Here is a 20,353-nt window from a genome sequence, read left to right as displayed (position 1 = left end):
CCTCTAACCATTTGCTGGGGCAGGGCTAGCCCGGCGAGGGGCCATGGTGGTTCTGGTCTAACGGTCGCTATGGTTGTGATGCCGTTACTGTCTCTGGCCTTTTATTATAAAGGACAATAAAAACAGTGGCTAGACCCCTACTGAATGGAACTAAAGGAATAGTGGTTAAGTTCATAGACTCAGAATAGCTGCTACCCAAGATACAGATGGTCCCCTACTTATGTTTTTACTTGATGATGGTGCCAAAGTGATACACATAATAAATTTCACAAGAAATTCAATACTTTTATAAGTTTTGTGTTAGATGATTTTGCCCAACTATAGGCTGTAAATGTTCTGAGCACATTTAAGATAGGCTATGCTAAGCTATAATGATCAGTAGGTTAGGTGTATAAATATATTTTCAACTAAATGATATTTAAGTTGAAGAGCATCTGTACATTTTATCCTCAAACTTAAATAAGTCAGTATTTATGATGATCTTACTTCCACTATTTACTCTCTATAAGTGATAAACTTACCAGTGTTGAAAGATAGACCCATAGAAATTGCAACAGAGCATTTATAAAACATCTTTTTTTGGATTAATATACAGTAAGTATATTAGCTATTGCTAAATTTCACTTTAATAAAAAAGTAAATAAAAGACTCATTTTATTTAGCAAGACTGAAAATAAAACTAAGACATAAATTCACACCTTTGGTGTTGTCCAAAACAATTCCTCTAGCTATCAACCCAAGGCAATTAATACAGCATATCATTTGTTTTAGAGTCATTTCTATAACAAGAATCTAATATTAGAATAGGTGATATAAACAAGAGTTAAGTTCCTATAGCATCTCATCAACGTATAACAAAACTACACAGAATGAAACAATGTTATTTGAGGACCTGCTGTATTACAAAAATTCTTTCACTGATTTTTTTTCTTTCTCAATTTAATATGATGATAGATACCTCCAAATTTTATTTCGTTATATAAAAGTTATTAACAAACTCTTGCTTCCTTGCAAACATTCTGTTCTTATATAAAAAGTGATTAAAAACAGTGCTGAATATGAATCACTTCTGCAAAGTTTAATGAGAAACATTCAACCAAGGTGACTTTTCCTTGGAAAATCCTACAAAAACTGAATTTTATAAACAGTTCCTTATTTTGATAGAAGTTCCATTTATAAATAGCAGCCACGACTTCACTGCCTACAAAATTGCAGGCGATCACATTTTATGTATTTAGAATTCAAATGTTAAGATCAGATTTTCTAGTAAGTGTTAAAGTCACACTGATAGACATGGTTGTCCCATGCTAAGGAAAGAGCTGACTCCATGATCGTACTATTCAGGCAGGTACAGACAACCACTGGATTTAAACTAGTGGGACTACAACTTTTATATATATTTTAAAGGGGAAGTGACATTAACATCGAGGGGGCAGGGGCTGCAGGACTTTATTGATGCTCTTTTGTGGTCAAAGAGTATATAGTGCAAGGGACAAGCTATCACAGGATGTTAGTATTAGAGGCTTCCAACATAAAGAACCTGAGCAAACGCACTATTCTATGGAAAGAATACTTCCGCTTCTCATCCAGTTGTAGTGAAGTAGGGTTTTCTGTGACCTAGGTAGCAAGTCTCAGAGTAGAGGTAGCAGACAAATATGTAAATCAGGGATTCTGGACGAAATATGCTGCTCCTAACAAGTGATTAATGGCATTGAAATGGGAGTAGGGGGATACCCTATGTTGGTCTTGGGAGAGTGCCGGCCTTCTGCGAAGACTTCTGAGCACATTCAAATCCATCCCTCTCAGGAACATTTGGCAGCCTGCACAAAGTGTGATCAGGACCAGTGGTTTGAGAATTCTAGTCCCCAAAAGTAGAAAAGAGAAGGGAAACACCTGACACTTTGTTTCTTCCTCGGCAGGCTGTTCCCCAAACTTGCTACTTAGGAGCAAACTGGCATGAGTTCTGGGGCCATATGACAAACTAGAAGTCTGGGCGGGGGACCAAAAAAGGGGGGGAGGCGTGGATTTGAGCCAGAAAGTAGCATTCATAGTTTCACTGAGGGGAAAAGGGGTATAGTGGGAGTATTTTTTTGGGGGGGTGAGGGTGGGTAGCTAATAACAAGGCCAAATCCTCAACTCAAGCTGGTCATGGAGAATAGCAACATGCTTGCAAGTTAACTCCAGATAGCTGCCCTCAATAATTTGGTACACAACTTTTGGGCTCTATAGGCTGGACCCCCGCCCCCACTCCCCCATGCCCTACTCCAATTCCAAGATGTAGGAAAACCTTCCTTTCATGTTTGCTCTCCCCCATTCCAAATCTTCCAGAGTCACTCAAACTTTTCCTAATTAGTAATGAAAAAGAAAACATTTGAACAGATTTGGATGCAGCTCTTGCAACCCAGGTACTTGGGCATGAACTCTGACTTGCAGCCACACAGCTGTCCATAGAAATTGAACATTTAGTCTGATTCCTGTGTGGCTGCCTAGAGCCCTGGATTTAAAAACACGTGCTATCACTACACCAGATAAAACACGTGCTGTAGTGATAACACGTGTTTTTAAATATACATAAAAATTAGGAACCCTTTTGGATGACCCTCCTTTCTCTTTCAAAGGAGCTCTTCAATTTTGACTCTCTACAACAATAAAAAGACACCTGATCTCGCCCTGGCCGGGCAGTCAGTTGGTTGAGCACTGTCCCATGCATCAAAAGGCTGCAGGTTTGATCCCAGTCAGAACGTATATAGGAGGCAACCAATCCATGTTTCTTTCTCTCTCAATAAAAACAACAACACATATCCTTGGATGAGGATTAAAAACAAAAAAAGATATTTGATTTCAAGGAACATACAAAGTTTGCCAAGCAAGTATGACAGTGGCTAACAGACATAATGATCCCACTTTAGCAGCTATTAAGATACTCGAGTTGTTTGTTCCTGTCTTCTTGATGCTGACTGGAACCAATGAATAGACAGAGAGGGGAAAAAACACAAATCACAGAATAGGTTAAAAGTTTTAAAAGGAATTGTGTGGTGATGACCAAACCCTGAATGTAGTCCAAAACCACCACTTTAAGCCCTAGGGCAAGGAGGGTAGTGTGTAGAGAAAAGCTAGCAAAATCTAGCACCGGTTCTTCCTTATGGCGGCTCAAGAAGCATACCTCTGAAATAACTCACGTATGCACTGACAAAAACACCAGGAAAGCCAAACACTCGCCGATGCTTCCCCACGGCTCTCCTGGCAAACTTACAAGCACATATTTGCTCAGTGTGAGCCTCACCTAGAGGCATCTCCCACCTTGGAGGCAGGGGCGAGAAATCTGGACTGTGTATTCCCAAATAAGGGAAATCAAATCACCTACAGGCAACACCTTCTATTTCTCCCACTCCTTAACGATAGCATCCTTAATTAAGCCAGCTTCAAAGGACTATAATTAGTGCCTGGAGGTCTAAGTTCAAAACCGTGGTTTACAAATCTTAACAGAAGTCATATAACCTACTTAGCTGAATAATATCCCAAAATCATCAATCCCTGCCCTTCCTTCCCATGGGGATAGATTTAAGTCCATTTCTTTGTTTCTCACCACAGTACTTGGAAGACAGTCAAAGAAGGTAGTGTGAGAGGGAGGGGCATCCTGGTTCATCATTAAAAAATAAAGATCTCTTTAAGTGTCATCTGAGGTTATATAAATTTTTTTTTTTCAATTCTCCTCCGGGTCTGTCTCCAAGGGTTCATCTTCTAAGCCAAAACTCAGCTTGTCAGCGAGGCTCTCAAACTGCTTGCCCAGACTGCCTGCAGAGTCCACGAACATGTTAGGAATGTCTTTGCCAAAGTAAATCTTGCTGTTGGAAGCAATGGCCTTGTATTTCATCAGCTGCAGATACTCAGGGGTCAGCTTCAGCTGCAAAAGTAAGAAGTAAAGAAGACTCAGGTGGAGCCAGATTACAGAAAACTATGGGTGACACTTTTTCACTTGTCATAAGGAGAGGGTCTCCGTCAAAGACACATGCCCTCTCTCCTTTTCCTGGCCACATTGTTAATTAGTAACCACTTCTCTAGGAGAAAGTTATCTCAGATCTTCAAGGCTAGAGCTGCAAGAGTTTTAGGAGTTCCCATGTTTCTTAACACAAACATTTTTAACACAAAAATTACACTTCCATCAAGATACTGCTAAGGAAAAGGGAAGAACCTGTTCCACACAGCACAGGAATCATTACTTCCGGCCACGAGGGGCTTTGGAGGTCTTCCCACACTGGAAACTCTCAAACAAAATCAGCCTTAACCCAAATACGAGTTCTCTTTGCCAGGCGGCACTGATCGTTTACCTTATTTGCTTCGGCCATTTTCATAGCAGTATAGCACTCAGCATCAGCCTTTGCCTTCTCCCGCGCCAGAAACGCAGCGTCTGAGGGGAAAATGCAGTGAACCGAAGTGCAGAGGCCACCAGAAACCTGGGTCTGGTCCCTGTAACTTTCCCTGGGTGCCTTTGTGACCCTGGGTGAATGCTCTTTCTCATCTGTGAAATCGGGGTAAAGTGCTCTGCCTGCATCTCCCCGTGGTGGGTCATGAGGAAGTCTGTTGCTGTGCCCAACACCTTATCTGACAGCATTATTGAGAAAAGCACTGCTGCACAGAGACACTTCCTGTTTCTGCACTCTTATTCCATTTGTAGTTCCAGGTCTGGGGAGGGACCCTGCCTCAACATCCTGGTTCAGAGCTTTCCACCTCATCCCTCTTATGCTACACAGCAAAAGCCCAGAGAAGGCTCTGAATACAGCCAGAGGCGGATCTGCCCTAACACTGACTCCCATAAAATAGTTTGGTCCCTCTCCAACTTCATTTCCCTTTTCTTTCCATTAACCATTTCAAAAAGGTTCCAATTAACAGTGGTTAAGCTGGCACAACTCTAAGAGAATTATAAACCATGGTCCAGACTAACACCTGTTTAGTTTAAGACCTACTTAAACTTCCTCTACACAAGCAATATATACTCTCAATCTGCCAAGACCAGCTTTCAAGTTGATGCAAAATTTTTGATGTTTACTTCCTTGCCTAGGGAATAAGGCCAGTCTCCTGTGAGTAATATCTGTAGCAAAAAGCCTAGGAGGAAAGGTCAGTCTGTGGGTGGGTCCTTACTGCACACCCTCAGCCTGACTCTGGGTGGAAGGAGCCTACAGTCTGACTGCAGTTTGGGTTGCGTGTGGCTGACTTAACTGGCCTTAGCACCTGATACATGTATTTATAAGAAATAAAAATGTGTTGCTTTGCTAAGAGCTCGCTAATGAGGAGCTGCTGATTTGCAAAATCCTAACTGGCTCCCCAATAGGCCCCTGCAAAGCTGGCAGGCCCCATAATGAGTATAACTGGACACAGCACTTTGTAGTAGCCTGAAGTTGGGCCTTCAGGTCCCCTTTCTGCCCTAGAATTTGGGCCTTCCGGTCCCCTTTCTGCCCTAGAATATAGCACGTGAAGGAAAAAGGTGGGTGATGGGAATGAGATGAGGGCTGAGGGGCAGGGAACTGAAGGTGAGTGATATACAGAAAAGTCAGCAAAGGAACACTTCCCTCCAGCTCATGTTATTGGTGCTGAAAAGGTGTCGTCTTCACACTCGGCTTAACATCTACAGAGAACCTGAGAGCAGGCTGAGGCCAGAGCTATGGAGTTCGAGGACTTCTTAGGCAGGGTGGGTAAGGCAGGAGGGAGAGAGCTACATTTTGGCCAGCTTCTTAGTTTACTTCCACTGCCAGACTGTGAGCTCCACGGCAGCAGGGACTGTGTGAGTTCCCTTTTTCTCATGCCTAACTTGAGTGCCTAATGGCACACAACTAGCATTTGTCGAATGAATGAATGCTCTCTTAAGTGGAAATTAATGCCAAATCTTCCCCAAAGTGAAAGCAGAGAAAAAGTGATGTTCCAAATAAATCAAGAGATCTTAGAACGGGGCTTAAAGAGCAAAGGAAATGATCTCTCCCCCCCCAACCCCCCCCCCCCCCCCCACCACAAAGTGGCTTTAAGGAAAATTCAGGCATTAATTTCACTTACCTTCAATTTCTGAAATCTTCTTCTCAGTTTCCTTCTCCATCACCTTCTGTCCATAGGTGATTTCTGCAACCTGAGCCACCTTTTCTGCCTCTATGTTAATGAAGTTGAGAAAAGGCTTAGAGCTGGTATTTCAAGAGTTTGACTCAATTCCACCTTTCACCTGATCAGAGGCCTTGGTGCAGGAGTGTGGGTAAGCACAGATGGAGTCACTGGTCCCAGAGGACAGCCGTGACAGGGACACATGGGCAGACGGAGTGTACCAGTAAGCACAAACCACATCAGCTCAAGACAGTAACTGGGGAGACGTGGGCCCAAGTGAGGAGAGTCATTACCCTGATGAAAGCAAGGAACAAGTCCTAACCTCTCTCTTAAGTCACAAGGGTTATTTCTCCCAAAGGAATGTTTTAAGGAATAAGGTACTCTCTGAGAAGTTTCTTCCTGCCACCTCACGTTAGGAAGTAGTCAGGTTCGTTGTTGATAGTCCAGTATAGTGGTGAAGAACCCAGGTTTGGAGCAGGGTCCTGTTATCTGAGCCCCAGTTTCACCACTTAACTTGCCATATGACCTTGGGCATGTTATTTAACCTCTCTGTGCTTTAGCTCAGTAAAGAGAGGTAAATGATGGTGCCTCCCTCACCTGCTAGTTGTGAGGAGAAAAGTGCTTAGAAAAGTACATGACGCATAGTAAGTGCTCAGTGTTAGCCATGATCATTATGAATGAACAGTAGGGCTCCTTTCATTTAAGAGCTATGTAGGCCCTGGCCGTGTGGTTCAGTTGGTTGGAGCATTGTCCTGCACATGGAATGATGGCAGGTTCAATTCCTGGTCAGGGCACATACCTGGGTTGTGAGTTTGAACCCTGGTCAGGTACATACTGGAAAGCAACCGATCAAAGTTTTCTCTCTCACATCAATGTTTCTCTCCCTCCCTCCCTCCCTCCCTCCCTCCCTCCCTCCCTCCCTCCCTCCCTCCCTCCCTCCCTCTTTAAAACCAATAAAAAGCATATCAGGTGAGAAAAAAAAAAACAAGAGATATTTGGAAACTCAAAACTTATCACCCAGGCCATGATCTGACAATTTCAGCTTTGCTTCTGGGAGTATGAAAGCCACCCCTACGTGTGGCAAGGGTTTGGAGAACCATGTGGTCTAACTGTGCCTAAGGCTTCCTCGACTCTCCCCACCATCCCCAGCCCTTCTGCCCTGAAAGGGGGTCATAGAACCACATCCAGACCAATGAGGGCCTTCTTCCGCTCTGTCTCAGCTTCTTTTTCCACCACCTTCTGTTTCTGGGCTGCAATGAGAAGCTTTGTCTTCTCACTTTCCCTGGAGGGGAATAAAAGTATACAGTTGTGAGGCCACTATGGAAAAGCTTCCGAGGAACCTCACTGTCTCCTGGAGAAGCCAAACGCTTCTGAGGAGAGGAACTCTGATTTCTTACTCTCCCCTGGTAGGCTGTTCAATGTCCCAGGTAAAAACAAATTTGTTGCCGACAGTAGTATGGCTCTGCTCCTCCTCCAAAATAATTCATTTGTGGGAAACAGAGCATAATTTACTTATTGTCAGCTGCCATCTGCTTTAAGTGGCTATTAGTAAAATACACCTGCCTGCCCACTTAATTGTCTTTCCCTCCTATCTTTGGCATGAGCCATGAAGCACAAAAAAGGCCCCCCTTACCCCTTTAAAAGCATCACTGCTCAAAAAAGCTTCTCCGTGGCTCTCAATCACAGTTACAGAGCCCAGGTGACTGTCCTGACACACCTGCTCCATCCTACAGTGCAATGGGCTGTGACAAATACTCAAGGAGGAGAATAAAAGCATGGCACAGCTTCAGATAACTCTGGGATGGGATGAGGGGGGAGGTGGGAGAGAGTGGTGGTTACATAGGCAGAGGATACTCACATCAACTCGTAGTTTCTGCGGATCGCCTCAGGTATATTGGGCTTTGTCACCCGCACAGCCTGGGGAAGGGTAAAAAGAGCACCTGATGGGAAGGTGAAGATGAGGGTGACCAAGGTAAGCAGCTCCCCTTGGTCCTTGATCTTCCTGCACAGAAAGGACATCCCTTGAAAGAGGGGATGCACCTTCATCAGGGGACGCTCCCACGGTGGCAATGCTTACTTGGATGACAAGCCCAGGGGCCATGGAGGTCAGGTCCTGTTGCAAAGCCAGTTTGAGATTTTCATCAATTTGATCTGGAATCAAGAAAGACAGGAAAAGGAGTTGTCACACTATCTAGGTAGGGTGGAGGGAAATATGGGGTAGAGGTAAAGCTAAAATACCAGTTCAAGAATGCACCTCACAAGCAAAAGGTCTTCCCAAGGCAAAGTGCTTATCATAGCCCAGAAACCTAAAGTTCTCCAGCAAGACTTTCAGAGCAACATGCCCCCCGCAGTCCCTCTACATAGCTAGATGTGAGAATATCCTTTTCCTGGGGCCTCAAGAGAGAATCCCTAGGTTATTGAAAATATCAACCTTGCCCAAAAGGGAACTGAGCTTTAAAAAGGAAAAGAACAAACAATAATTCTAGCACATTTCTCCAGTCAGGCAACAATCTTTCCCAATACAACAGGAGCAAAACAGAAGGCAGGCACCCAGCTTTCATGAAGAAAGAATATGGAATGGCTCTGTTAAATATTTTGAAAAGAGCCGAGCACATTAAATCTAGTAATTTTAGCTGTTTCTAAAAGAAAAACAGATTCTGACGTCAAGGAAGCCCCAAGGAAGACTATTTCCATTAGGAACTCCATCAAACGACACAAGGGGAAAATAAAAATTTACAGTTCTGGAAACGAGTCCAAGTCTTTTGATGTGTTGTTTGCTTTGGTCCTGATTCCCTTGCCTGGAATTCACATGTGGGTCGTTTCACAGACAAGTGTAGGAAGAGCTATAACTGATTCCCCTTCTAGCTATGATCCCAGGACAACAGCACCAGGCTGCCTTCTCTGGCCTGAGGGCCTCAATAAGATCATAGAAGGGCACCAAGAAAAAGACTCCATGAAACCAGGCTGGGACATCTAAACTCAATCACCTTCCTTATTGTCAGCTGCCATCTGTTTTAAGTGGCCATTATTGGTCACTTACTAGTATGCCCAAACAGGAGAACTTTGAGAAATAGCAAATTTAACTCCTGCCTTTTACAGATGCCCAAACGGAAGTCCATGGAGGCTGAGATGTGCTCAAGCCAGTTAGTAACCAAAATAACGAACTTGCTTAATTATATGTTTTGAATATTAGGGTTTAAAACACTAATTTTTTCAACTGTCGTATCAGTGAGCAAGGGATTTGAATGTTTCCATTTTTTGGCTATGCTCTCACAAACCTCTTAGCACTGAGAGAGAAATGCCCATAAAGGCAGTACCTTGCACCTGACATTGGCCTAACAATTTGACAACTGGAGAGAGACATTACATTTTATATTTTCTATTTTAAATAGGATACCCACCAAACTTTAAGTAAGATGGCCTATATCCTCTGTAAGTTAATAACAACACAGTCATTTATCAGACCAAATTATATCTGAGTCAAGGTAGAAACCTGTGGCCCTGGGCTGGTAACTTTCAGGAAAATCTGGAAGAAATATTTTGAAATGTGGTTTATTACCAAAGTAATACTAGTAATAAGTTGTTTATGTTACAGTTATGCTGATAAATGCTAGTTAAGTTATATTATTAAGTATACACAGGTTCTCCAGGTAAACTCTTGAACAAGTACTAGATTATATATATAAAAGACTAATATGCTAAGTGTCCCTCTGACTGTCTGGTTGCTATGACGTGCACTGACCACCAGGGGGCAGATGCTCAATGAAGGAGCAGCCGTGATGTGCACTTCCTGTTTATATAGAAACTAGAGGCCTGGTGCACGAAATTCGTTCACGGAGGGAGGCGTCCCTCAGCCCAGCCTGTACTTTCTCCAATCTGGGACCCCTCAGGGGATGTCTAACTGCCCTGCGGGATGGGGTCTAAACCAGCAGTTGGACATCCCTCTCGCAGTCCGGGACCGCTGGCTCCTAACTGCTCGCCTGCCTGCCTGATCACCCCCTAACTGGTCCCCTGCTGGCCTGGTTTCCCGCTAACTGCCCCCTGCTGGCCTGGTCGCCCCCTAACTACCCCCCTGCTGGTCTGGTGGCCCCCTAACTGTCTGGAAGGAAGTCGGATGCCCGGAAGATGTCCGGTCGACCCGGTCTAATTAGCATATTACCCTTTTATTAGTATAGATGACACTGCAGATCTGGCACTGACAAAGCAACACTTGGCTTCCCCCAAGTGGGACACAGGCCCCACCACCCTTCGGAGTGACAGCCCACCAAATTGCAGCCAATGCTGCCAAGACCCCACGGCACAAAATGCAGCCCACAGCCCAGCCCAGCCTAGCCCAGAATTGGTCACTATCGGTGCCGGGTAATGACGTCATGTGGCAAAGCCTGGCTTCCTCTCCCTACTGACTAGCCTCCTTGGAGTTTCTTCAGCCCAAGAGCATGACTTGCTTTATAGCCAGGTGCAAACATTTTACACTTTAACCAAATGTCTGTGAAGTGTTTTCACGTGCCTCATCTCATTTGATCCTCACATAAGTTCCGGAGTAGGTAGATAGGAGACTCAGTAGAATCCTATGTTCTTTTTCATTAGCGGGAAAAATGGAGATTTAGTAAGTTTAGAAACTTGACCCGACTGAAAAGAAGAAATGGTGGACCTTAAAAATGACTTCAGGTTTTCTCACTGTGCAGAATATAGTCAAACTCTGCTGCAGTTAAATATTTTACCCTTTGTTCTCCCTGCATGATCTACAATAATAATCTGCTTCGTGTTGATATTTATTGCTAAGTTGCTGACAATGACCTGAAAGAGAAGTTGGGGTGCTTCACTGGGCTGGAAAAAGTTTAGCAAATCAGAAAGCAGGTCTAATTAAGCAAGTTTATCTATAATAATAAAAAAGTAATATGCTAATTAGACTGGACATCATTGCGGACGTCCTCCTGGGTGAAGCCGGGGCCGGAGTGAAGCCCAGGTCCCGGGTGTCAGAGGGAAGCTGGTGCCGGCAGCCGGGGGAAGGAAGGCCTATTCTTGTTCGAATTTTGTGCATCAGGTCTCTAGTCTATATATATAAAGCTCTCGCTGGTGCCAATCACACGTGTGTGTTTCCATCTGTCATTGTCAATCATGAATTTGGTTGACACTTCTATTATAGAGAAAGGGCAAATAGTGATTATTAAAATATTTCTTCTAATTAATTTCCTTTCAATGTGCATGAATCTGTGCACTGGACCACTAGTATTTTTATAAAATGGGCAAAGAGGATGTGTCAGAGTATGCAGTGATGAGAACTATGTAGTTGTGTTGAAAGTCAGGGCTAGGAGTCTTGAGAGGAGGGAATAGAGAAAAAAAACTTTTGATGGTTAAGGAATAGGATTAGAGACTCTAGTGCAGCCTTGGGCAAACTATGGCCCGCGGGCCGGATCCGGCTGTTCTATCCGGTTCTCTTGCTCTCCCCTCCGCTCCTTTACTTTGAATTTATATTAGTTCACACAAACACTCCATCCATGCTTTTGTTCTGGCCCTCCGGTCCAGTTTAAGAACCCATTGTGGCCCTCGAGTCAAAAAGTTTGCCCACCCCTGCTCTAGTGTCTCCTTTACAGATGCAAATATAGTTTCAGCAAAACAGTGCTTTCAGGCAAGATTGAACTTTAAAAAAGAAAAAATATCTCAAAGCAAATTGCATTTTCTCATTTCCTTTGTACAGAAGCTATACTTTACTAAGATAGTAAGTTTTCTAATGCCAAAACAATTTCATATTTTAATTTCCTCTTCATGGAAATTAGAGATCCTTTGTCTTTTTTAGTTTCAAATGTTGATTTAATGGCACACGTTTGTAAAACAAGGGCTAGAAAGAAAACTAATGATATTTTATAAAATCCTGTCGGTTGGAGGTTAAAAATATAGCAAATTTACCAAATTTTTCCTAAATGTGCACTGAATCCAACCCCAATAAAATATTCTAAGCCCTATATTGTGAATTTAGATTCATTTTCTACTGCAGAAAATTAAAAGTGATTCTGATAATTTCCCAAATCTGAAACACAGTGCAAAAGGCTGTTTACTTAATTAAGGCCATTGGCAACATCAATGATTCCTCCTTCCGTGTACTCTAAAAATGTTCTCACTCAGGGTCCTTTTTATGAAGATTCCTGGAAAAAATAACTGTCCAGTCCTAGTGTCAAGAATAGTTGCACTATGGGTTGAAAAGCCATTTACTTTTAGCACTGGCTACTAGACAACTTCTAGCAGCAAGTTTAAATAGAACATTTTTCTACCTAAGAGCTATAACAATTACTGAAATGTTTCCTTCCTTTGTTGCTCAAGTCAGGTTATTTTTACTTTGACCAGGAAAAAAGGACAAGAAATGTCTACTTAAGGATGTAGACCCTTTTTATTCTAAGCTTTTTCCGATTCATTTCTGTAAGTAAAATAAATAAATAAAATAAAACCCCCACAAAGGTTCTAGAAACTGTAAGTAGCTATGGTCCTTGTCCCACTTCTAGAATTAAAGGTGAACCGTCCCGTTTTCCTCACCCTTCCCTGGGTGCCTTTCATTCAGTGATGTGATGGAAAGCACACAAAGTGACCAGAAGAGGGAGGTTCTAGCTTCAGCTGCTAACAATTAGCTCTACGACTTTTTTTTTGTGGTTTGGTACCCTTATCTTAAAATAAGGATGTTGAGTTGGATAATCTCTAAGGTTCTTCCAGAACTGAGCCTGTCTTCATTACAGAATATTTTAGGGACCGTGGAAACACATTTCCATTCCAGTCCTCTGACTCAGGCCAGGAGTGAGTCCTGTAGTCCACTGTTACTTCTGTGCCCAAAGCTCAACCACTCTCATGATCTTCCATTGTCACCAGCATTTTCTGGGAATGCCCTTTGTGACCAGTTCCTGAGCACTGGATCCTTTAACACCTGCTGTACAGCAGTGCCCATCCTACCCTGTGGGTAGCTCAGAAGTAGGCAGTGGGGGGAAGCAGGGCTGTTAATGCAGGCTCTGATCAGAAGAGACTTCTTACCAAAGAGCTCAATGTAGACCTCCTGAAGTGTATGCACACTGCAGAACTGGTTCAGTTCATGGTGGATCTTGTTGAAGATGAGGGCCTTGTCATAGTCGGCAGTATAGTTCTTCACTATATCATATACTGGAAGGGAAGGAGAGATTCCAGAATAAAAGGCAGGTCTCAAAACTTGCAAAATAGAGACAGACTCATATATAGAGAGCAGGCTGACAGCTGTTGGGAAGGGTGACTGGCACTGGGAGGGGGGTGGAGGAATTATGCAAAAAAAAACAACTAAAGGATGTAGACAGTGTAGGGATTGACAGGAGGGGTGGGGGTGAAGAGAGGTGGAGGAGAGTAAATGGTGATGAACACACAATACAGTGTACAGATGATATGCTGTAGAATTTTGCAACTGAAACCAGTATAATTTTGTTAACTAGTGTCACCCCAATCTACCTATATATATAAAAAGCCAGCAACCAGAACACTGTAACAACCAGAACGACCGGTCGCTATGATGCCCACTGCCGCCAGCTAATAGGCCCGATCGTGGGTGGGGCCAGCCAGCCAACCTCCCGCAGCCCCTCGCCCGGCTGGTCCCACTCCCGATCTCCCCCCTTACCCCAAAAGGGAGCAGGGCTGGCCCTCCAACCTCCTGTAACCTCTCCTCCCAACCCAATTAGGGGCAGGGCTGGCTGGCCAACTGCCTCTACCCCTGGCTGGCCCCGTCCATGATGGGCCCCCACCACCCCTATAGGCCCGTGGCCTCTCGCCCCAGCCAGCTCCGCCCCCAATCAGCCCCCCCACTCCGATCAGGGGTTGGGCCGGCTAGCCAACTGCCCATGGCCCCTCCCCCTTGGCTGGCCCTGCCCTGATTGGTTCCCCCCACCAATCAGGGATGGGGCCAGCCAGCCAACCACCCACGGCTCCTCCCCCCTGGACAGCCTGGTCCTGATTGGGGTGGGCCAGCTGGCCAACCTCCCGCCATCCCCACCTCCCGACAGGCCTGGCCCCAATCTGCCCTGGTCGGGGCCAGACTGGCCAGACCCCACCTGTGCACGAATTCATGCACTGGGCCTCTAGTAAATTCAATAAAAAGGAAAAAAACCCCAAAAACCTTTCTCAGACATCTAAGTTCTCCCTTCCTGAGGTGCTGCAACAGACACTAGGGTGGCATCTTGGGGAAAGTAAGCTGGTGGTGGGGGTCAACTGGAAAACTATACCTGCACTTGGGACCAGGAAGTTCACCACTTCAATTCTGTCAAAGTAGATCATCACACCACCACTAAGAGGAAGAATGGACAAAGAAGTCACTGGTAAGCTCTGAAATATAGTCACAAAACCATTCCCAAACCTAAAAATCAACAATAATTCCTTAACATTATCTAATACCCAGTCATTCAAATTTCCCCAATGATTCCCATTATGGACTAAATTATGTGCCCTCCTAAATCCGTATGTTGAATCTCTAACCCCCAATGCGACTATACTGGAAGATGGGGCCCTTAGTTAAGGTTAAATGAGGTCCTAAGGGTGGGACTTGAAACTGATTGGACTTATAAAAAAAAAAAAAAAAAGACATCTCTTTCTCCTCTTCTCCCAGGTGCAGAGAAAAGGCTGTGTGAGGACAAAGCAAGGCAGTCAACTGCAAGCCAGGAAGAGAAGCTTCACCAGAAACGAATCCTTCTGGCACCTCGATCTTGGACTTTGAGCTTCTATAACTTGAGAAAATAAATTTCTGTTGTTTAAGGCATCCAGTGTGTGGTATTGTGATGGCAACCCTAGTTGATTAATAATGGTTTCATCAAGTTTTTATAGCTATTAATTTTGGACCAGGTTCTAATTAAGGGTCACCTTTGCATATGTTTGTCTTTTAAGCCTCTTTTTCAACCCGATGCCTGTCCAAATACGACTTCGTGCCAAGATTAGACCTGTTATCCTGTGGGTTGTTCCAATTCTGGACCTCTACAAATGTTTCCTGTGGCGTTGTTTACTATGCTACTCTATCCCAGTTTAGACCTTTACTTTTCAGCCAGATCACTACAGTGATGTCATCTTTGGATTTCCTGCCCTAAGGGCCCCCCCCCCCCCCCCATTAAGACATTCTCTATAGTTAGTTATGCAAAAGTTATTTTCCTCTATCAACTCACTTATCTGCTAAAAATCTTTAGAGGATCCTCACTTCTAAAGTTCAAACTTACAGCATTTGAAGCCCTTCCAAACCTGTCTAACTTCTGTAATTTTTCTCTACTGCACTCTGCCACCTAGTGGAATCAGAACAGAGGGAGCTAGGAGGCAGGGAACGTGATAAAATCAAGGGGTGCCTCCCTTTCCACTGTCTCTTACTGCAGCCAGCCCGACAGCCCTTTCTCATATTTGGGCGTAATAGCTTTATTCCAGGCACCTTACCTAGTCCCACAAGGTACATTCTTCACCTCATCTGTCTGCAGTGTGGTCTGGAAATAGAGGAGACACAAAATGCTGTAAGACGGGCAGTGACAAACAAGTAACTTATTTTTGGAATCCCAAATGTCCTTGTTCTTTAGTACCTATTTGGGTTGAGCTTTGTCTCTGTTAACTATGAATACCCCTCCGAATCCTCCTGACTTACAAGGTGTGAGACTAGCCAAAGAAAGATACTTTGCCAGCTTTCACCATAAGTGAACCACTACATGAATGAGCTGGGTAATACTAGTTTAGTGAAAAAGACCCTGGACCAGGAATCCCAAGATCTGTGTTTACTTCCACCTCTTCCATTTACTGGTTTGGAAACAGATTCTTTACTTAACCTGTCTCAGCCTATAGCACCTGCTCAGCCCATTCTCAGGATCACTGTGAGACCCAAATGAGATAATGTGCATAAATGCACTTTGAAAACCATAAAGAAGAGTACATGCAGAAGAAACTTACAAGGATAATGCTGATGAAGTATCCCAAGATACTGGACATACTTCAAAGATGGCTAGTCTAACGTAGCGAGGCTATAGGTCTGTCGTAAGTAATCCTACTCCTATTTTAGATGTCATATCCCTTCACCAAGTTCAACTTCCCTCGTCTTTCCCCAAAATTATGTTCACATCTCTGAAGTTCAAATAAGAACCAGCAAAATAACCATATTTTATTTCCATCTATCTTGGTAGCCTGTGATTTAAAACGCAGACACACACACTCTACTTTTCCTTCTATACATTCAAAACAGGTTCTTCTATGGCTTTGTCTTGAAGTGAAGAAACACTTCCTAGCTGGGACTGATGGGCCAAGGCAAGGACTCCATTAAACTACTTCAACAATCAGAAAAGCTTCAGAGTTAATGGAGCCTCATTCTTCATATTTGTGAAACTTATTCTAAATGATTCCTTGAAAAGGCATCACACTCACCCAATGGCTAAATAATTCCAAATCATGAATTAGCCAACACCCCAAATCTGCAGTTGTCCAACCATCCCATACAAGCCAAATGTACCTGCACAGACTTATATGATGTGATGAAAGGGAGCATGAGATGGAAACCAGGTCCGCTGGTGGAAGTCAGCAGGGCACCGCCTCTGCAGAGGAGAAGAGAGAGGCAGGTTCCGTTTAGCAAGAGGTACCTATTACATTGATAGTCTTTGGGCCAACTTTCCCTTCAGCCCCATAAATGTTTAATATAGAGTGAAAAGTGCCAGAGCCACATCCACAGATCCCTTCCTTCCACCCAGCTAGACCCTAATATTCTAGGAAGCCTAATGCTAAAACATAAAACCATTATTCATGCTTTCACAGCAAGAAAAATGGGCACTCAGGCTAAGTGGAATAAAGGCAGAATTCCTGGCTATACTTGAGAGGAAGTCTATTTTACTTTGTTGTGTCTGTTGAACTTGTGGCAATCCATTTGGGCACTTAAATCCAATAATACAGTAATCAATGAACTGCACTAGCGTTGTATTCCAATGACATCAACACCAAAAGAATAATTTTATTTTACAAATCATTTTAATACATATTTTTTGGCAGTAGAGTTACCTTTCTAATTAAGTTGTTTGTAAATGGCAATAAAATTAAAAGCCATTTGGGGGGACATATAAGTAGATGATAGGGAGAAATAATTAAAGGGGAGTGGGAAACCCAACCAGACTTTTAGAACTTGCTAGTGGCAATCTAGAAATAAGCATCACAGGGCACATAATAAGAAGGAGCCATAAAGACTTCAAGCAAAAAACTTGGTTATGGAGGTTACTAAAAGGAAAGTAATCCCACACATAAGTGCTTCTTTGCTTTACATTATAAAGTTAAAGCAACTTTAAAAAAAAGGAGCAATAAAATAAATGGTGACATAATGAACTTAAAAGAACCACTATTTTAGGGTTTGCCTTGATTGATATAAATCAATCTGCAGGTGCTTTCATTTTTCCCAAAATGTTAATTTTAAAGAGTAGGTTCAAATTCGCAGAGCAGATTAGCTTCTCAAGTTGCCATCAAGAACTGGTACTCAGCAGAGGTAACCTTGTGGCACCAAGATGCTGACAGGGATGTAGGAGAGAACAATGTTTCAGAGATAATCTGCAAGGAGCTCTGGCTGCCTTTAGGTTTTGTCTAAATCCCTATATACAGTTATCAATTGCCATCCATCAACTTAGACTACTAAGTTTTATATTTACATTTATGTGTGTGTGCGTGTGCGTATTCCCCATCCCCATGGTCACTAACACAAAAGCTCAACCAAAAGACTTCCATGTTCAACAAAATATAAACATAGATATTCAGCAGAATCTGCGAGACAGTGACTAGGAAAGTATTTCACAGAAAGTTGCAAGCTCCTCCCTGTCTCTGCCTTACCTGTAATATACTCCAATATGTCCCTCTTCTATCTTGTGCACGGCTGAGAAGAGAGCTGCACAAAAGAAACTGGTAGCCACAGCCACAACTGCTCCCAACTGAGCCATCCGTGAGCCTTTATCCTAGGGAAAAAGATATGGGAACACTGTCTGGTCTGCCCTGCAGGAGAGGACCTCACCAAGCTGAGCTCCCTGGCTCACATCTAGTCTGCTGTATGAACGCGAGGCCAGATCTACAGCGCTCTCCATCCTTGCTCTCAGCCAACACTGCCATTCCCTAACTGTGGAGTTCCAGTCCCCACCTCGTTGAAGAGGCAGTGATTCCAAACAGACGTAGCCCAAGGGAGAACCAGTGCCAGCTTGGCAGCGTTCAGAACACAGCCTTCCCTTCCTGTGAACAGCAATGTGCTGTCACAGGAGCCACTCATGCTGGTAAAAGGGAAAGAGGCAGCTGCAGTAAGTTGGCGCAAATTAAAGAGGAAGTCAAATGACAGGCAGTTGTGGCATGTAATTCTGGTCTGAGCCTCCCGGTCCTAATTGCCTGCCACTTCAAAGGAAACCATTATTTACTCCTTTCAGATGCTGGAGCGACAGAGACAGCATGCAAACCGAGGTCCAAGGTGGGGTTCTCTGGCCTTCGTCCACCTTCCCGATTATTCCTTTGATCCTAAATGGGAGAGGGCTCTGACCAAGACCGAAGCCACGCTCCCTCCCATACACCTGACCGGTACTTTGCACTTGACAGGTCCCTAAGCCCAGGGTTAGAGAAAGGGGTCCCCCAGGCTGGAAAGACTCTGGACTACAGGGTCCCACTGTGTTCGGGCACCAGGATGTGAAAGCCTTGGCATCTAGAGACTCATTTCCTGAACACTGAATGATCTGCAACAACTAGGGCAACTGGCACCAAAGTTCACAGTCAGGCGTGCCTGGGCCAACCCGCGCAGGGCGTGGATTCTGCCTCGTGGATCTAAGAGAAGTGGGGCGCGGACATCTGCGAGGCGCTCGTTTTACCTTGGCGGCCTCCAGCTACGGATTTGCAGCAACGTCCTTTCTGCAAATGCCCTTCCCTTTGGATGTCACCCCCGCCCCACCTCGCGCCCCTTCCTAGAGAGAAGGTCGCGCATCCCCAGAGCTCTGGGTAGGGGCCGGGGCTCCAAGCGCCTCTGCCTGGTTCCGCTCGGGAGCTAGAGAGAGTGAGAGAGAGAGAGAGAGAGAGAGATTCGGGAGAGAGAGGGTTGCTGTCTCGCTCCGGGGGACAAGAGGCTGCAGGGGTGGGCCCGGGTGCTGCAGCTAGGCCCAGTGCACGCACTAAGGGGCGGGGGCCGCGTACCAGGTGTCCCTCCAGGCGCTCCGTACCCGTCCGAACCCCTTCACAACCGCAGAAACCGCCACACCCCTCAGCCCGCCACTTCCTTCCGGGCCGGTCGCGGCGCTGACGCCTTTAGTTCACGCGAGAAGACCACACCTCCTCATCTCCTTCGTTAGCCCCGCCCCGCGCTCCGAACGATCTGTGTCTCCGGACGGCCGTCAGGGGGCGCCCGCGACAAGGCCCGGGCGGTCTGGAATCTGGGTCTAGGCCGGTTTCAGGGGTGGGGGTGGTGCGGATCGCCTGGCGAGTGACCCCTGGGAGGACGCGAGTGGTGCTGAGCGTGTACTTTTCCGACGTTTTGGCTCTGGAGATTGCTCTGGATTCTCCTCCACATTAGGTCAAGACATTTTTTTTTTTTTTCCTGGAGCAGGTACCAGCGATTTGCAACAGTTTTTAGCCCTCTGCTCGCCGCTTTTCTGCAGCACCGCTCAATGAAACATCTTTTAAATGTGCAGATTAGCACCATTACGTCGCTAATGAACAGTCCCTACTTTCAATTGTCCTTTATGCTTTTGTAGGAGCTTTGGCCTTTGAGGTCCCTACGGCATCATAAAGTAGATTAAGGAGGAATTATTATTCCAATTTTAGTGGACAAAATTCTAAATTGAGTGAGGTGCGAGGGTAACAGGAGATGAAAGCCTCGTTGGCGCTTCCTGAACATCAGGAGCTTAATTAACGGCCTTGGTAAATCCTGCCACAGGTCAAGGGGCTGTGCACCTCCTCGTCTCCCTGGCTAGACTGTAAGTCCTCTGAGGCCCGAGGTTGCTCTTCCCTCAGCATGCGGGGTTCTCGGGTGTTTAGTAAACACAGACTGAACAGTGGAACCAGCGCCAGGATCCAGGCTTTGTGTCTCTCACGCTAAGGGCCTCAGGTGGTCCACAGCTTTCACTGTTCAGCAGCATCATATTGGGACATTTCTAATTCAGCCATTGAAGTTATTTTGTTTGCGGAAGAAGAAGAGTCCACTTAATTACAGCCTTCACTAAGTGAAAACCTTGTATATAGGGCAGATGGCAAGCTGGTGGTGCTAGATTTAGGATCTAGGAAAAAGGAAAATGTTGGTTTTCCAGGCATGGCTGCTTGGGAT

General features: G+C 44.8%; 1 protein-coding gene across 4 annotated transcripts; it reads right to left on the bottom strand.

The window, feature by feature from the left end:
• Window positions 1-637: 637 nt before the first annotated feature.
• ERLIN2 (ER lipid raft associated 2) lies at window positions 638-19,345 on the bottom strand. Of its 4 annotated transcripts, none has more exons than XM_080661499.1 (13): window positions 19,228-19,345; window positions 18,909-19,081; window positions 17,899-18,020; window positions 16,547-16,628; window positions 15,493-15,539; window positions 14,307-14,368; window positions 13,099-13,224; window positions 8,162-8,235; window positions 7,943-8,001; window positions 7,275-7,366; window positions 6,046-6,135; window positions 4,329-4,408; window positions 638-3,904 (listed from the first exon to the last, which is right to left on the bottom strand). In XM_080661499.1, exons 3-13 carry the CDS (start codon window positions 18,003-18,005, stop codon window positions 3,704-3,706), a joined length of 1,020 nt encoding a protein of 339 aa, XP_080517625.1. In that variant the 5' UTR covers window positions 18,006-18,020; window positions 18,909-19,081; window positions 19,228-19,345; the 3' UTR covers window positions 638-3,703. The 4 variants fall into 4 exon arrangements, with proteins under 4 accessions (XP_080517625.1, XP_080517623.1, XP_080517624.1 ...); XM_080661497.1 differs by lacking the exon at window positions 18,909-19,081 and adding an exon at window positions 18,468-18,564 and having other exon boundaries at window positions 19,228-19,281; XM_080661498.1 differs by lacking the exon at window positions 18,909-19,081 and having other exon boundaries at window positions 19,228-19,328.
• Between the last annotated feature and the right edge of the window lie 1,008 nt (window positions 19,346-20,353).

The sequence above is a fragment of the Plecotus auritus genome (assembly GCF_963455305.1).
Source record: "Plecotus auritus genome assembly, chromosome: 3".
NCBI lineage: Eukaryota > Metazoa > Chordata > Mammalia > Chiroptera > Vespertilionidae > Plecotus > Plecotus auritus.
The sequence above is the reverse complement of the archived record's forward strand: the minus strand, read 5'-3'. Positions and strand labels throughout refer to the sequence as shown.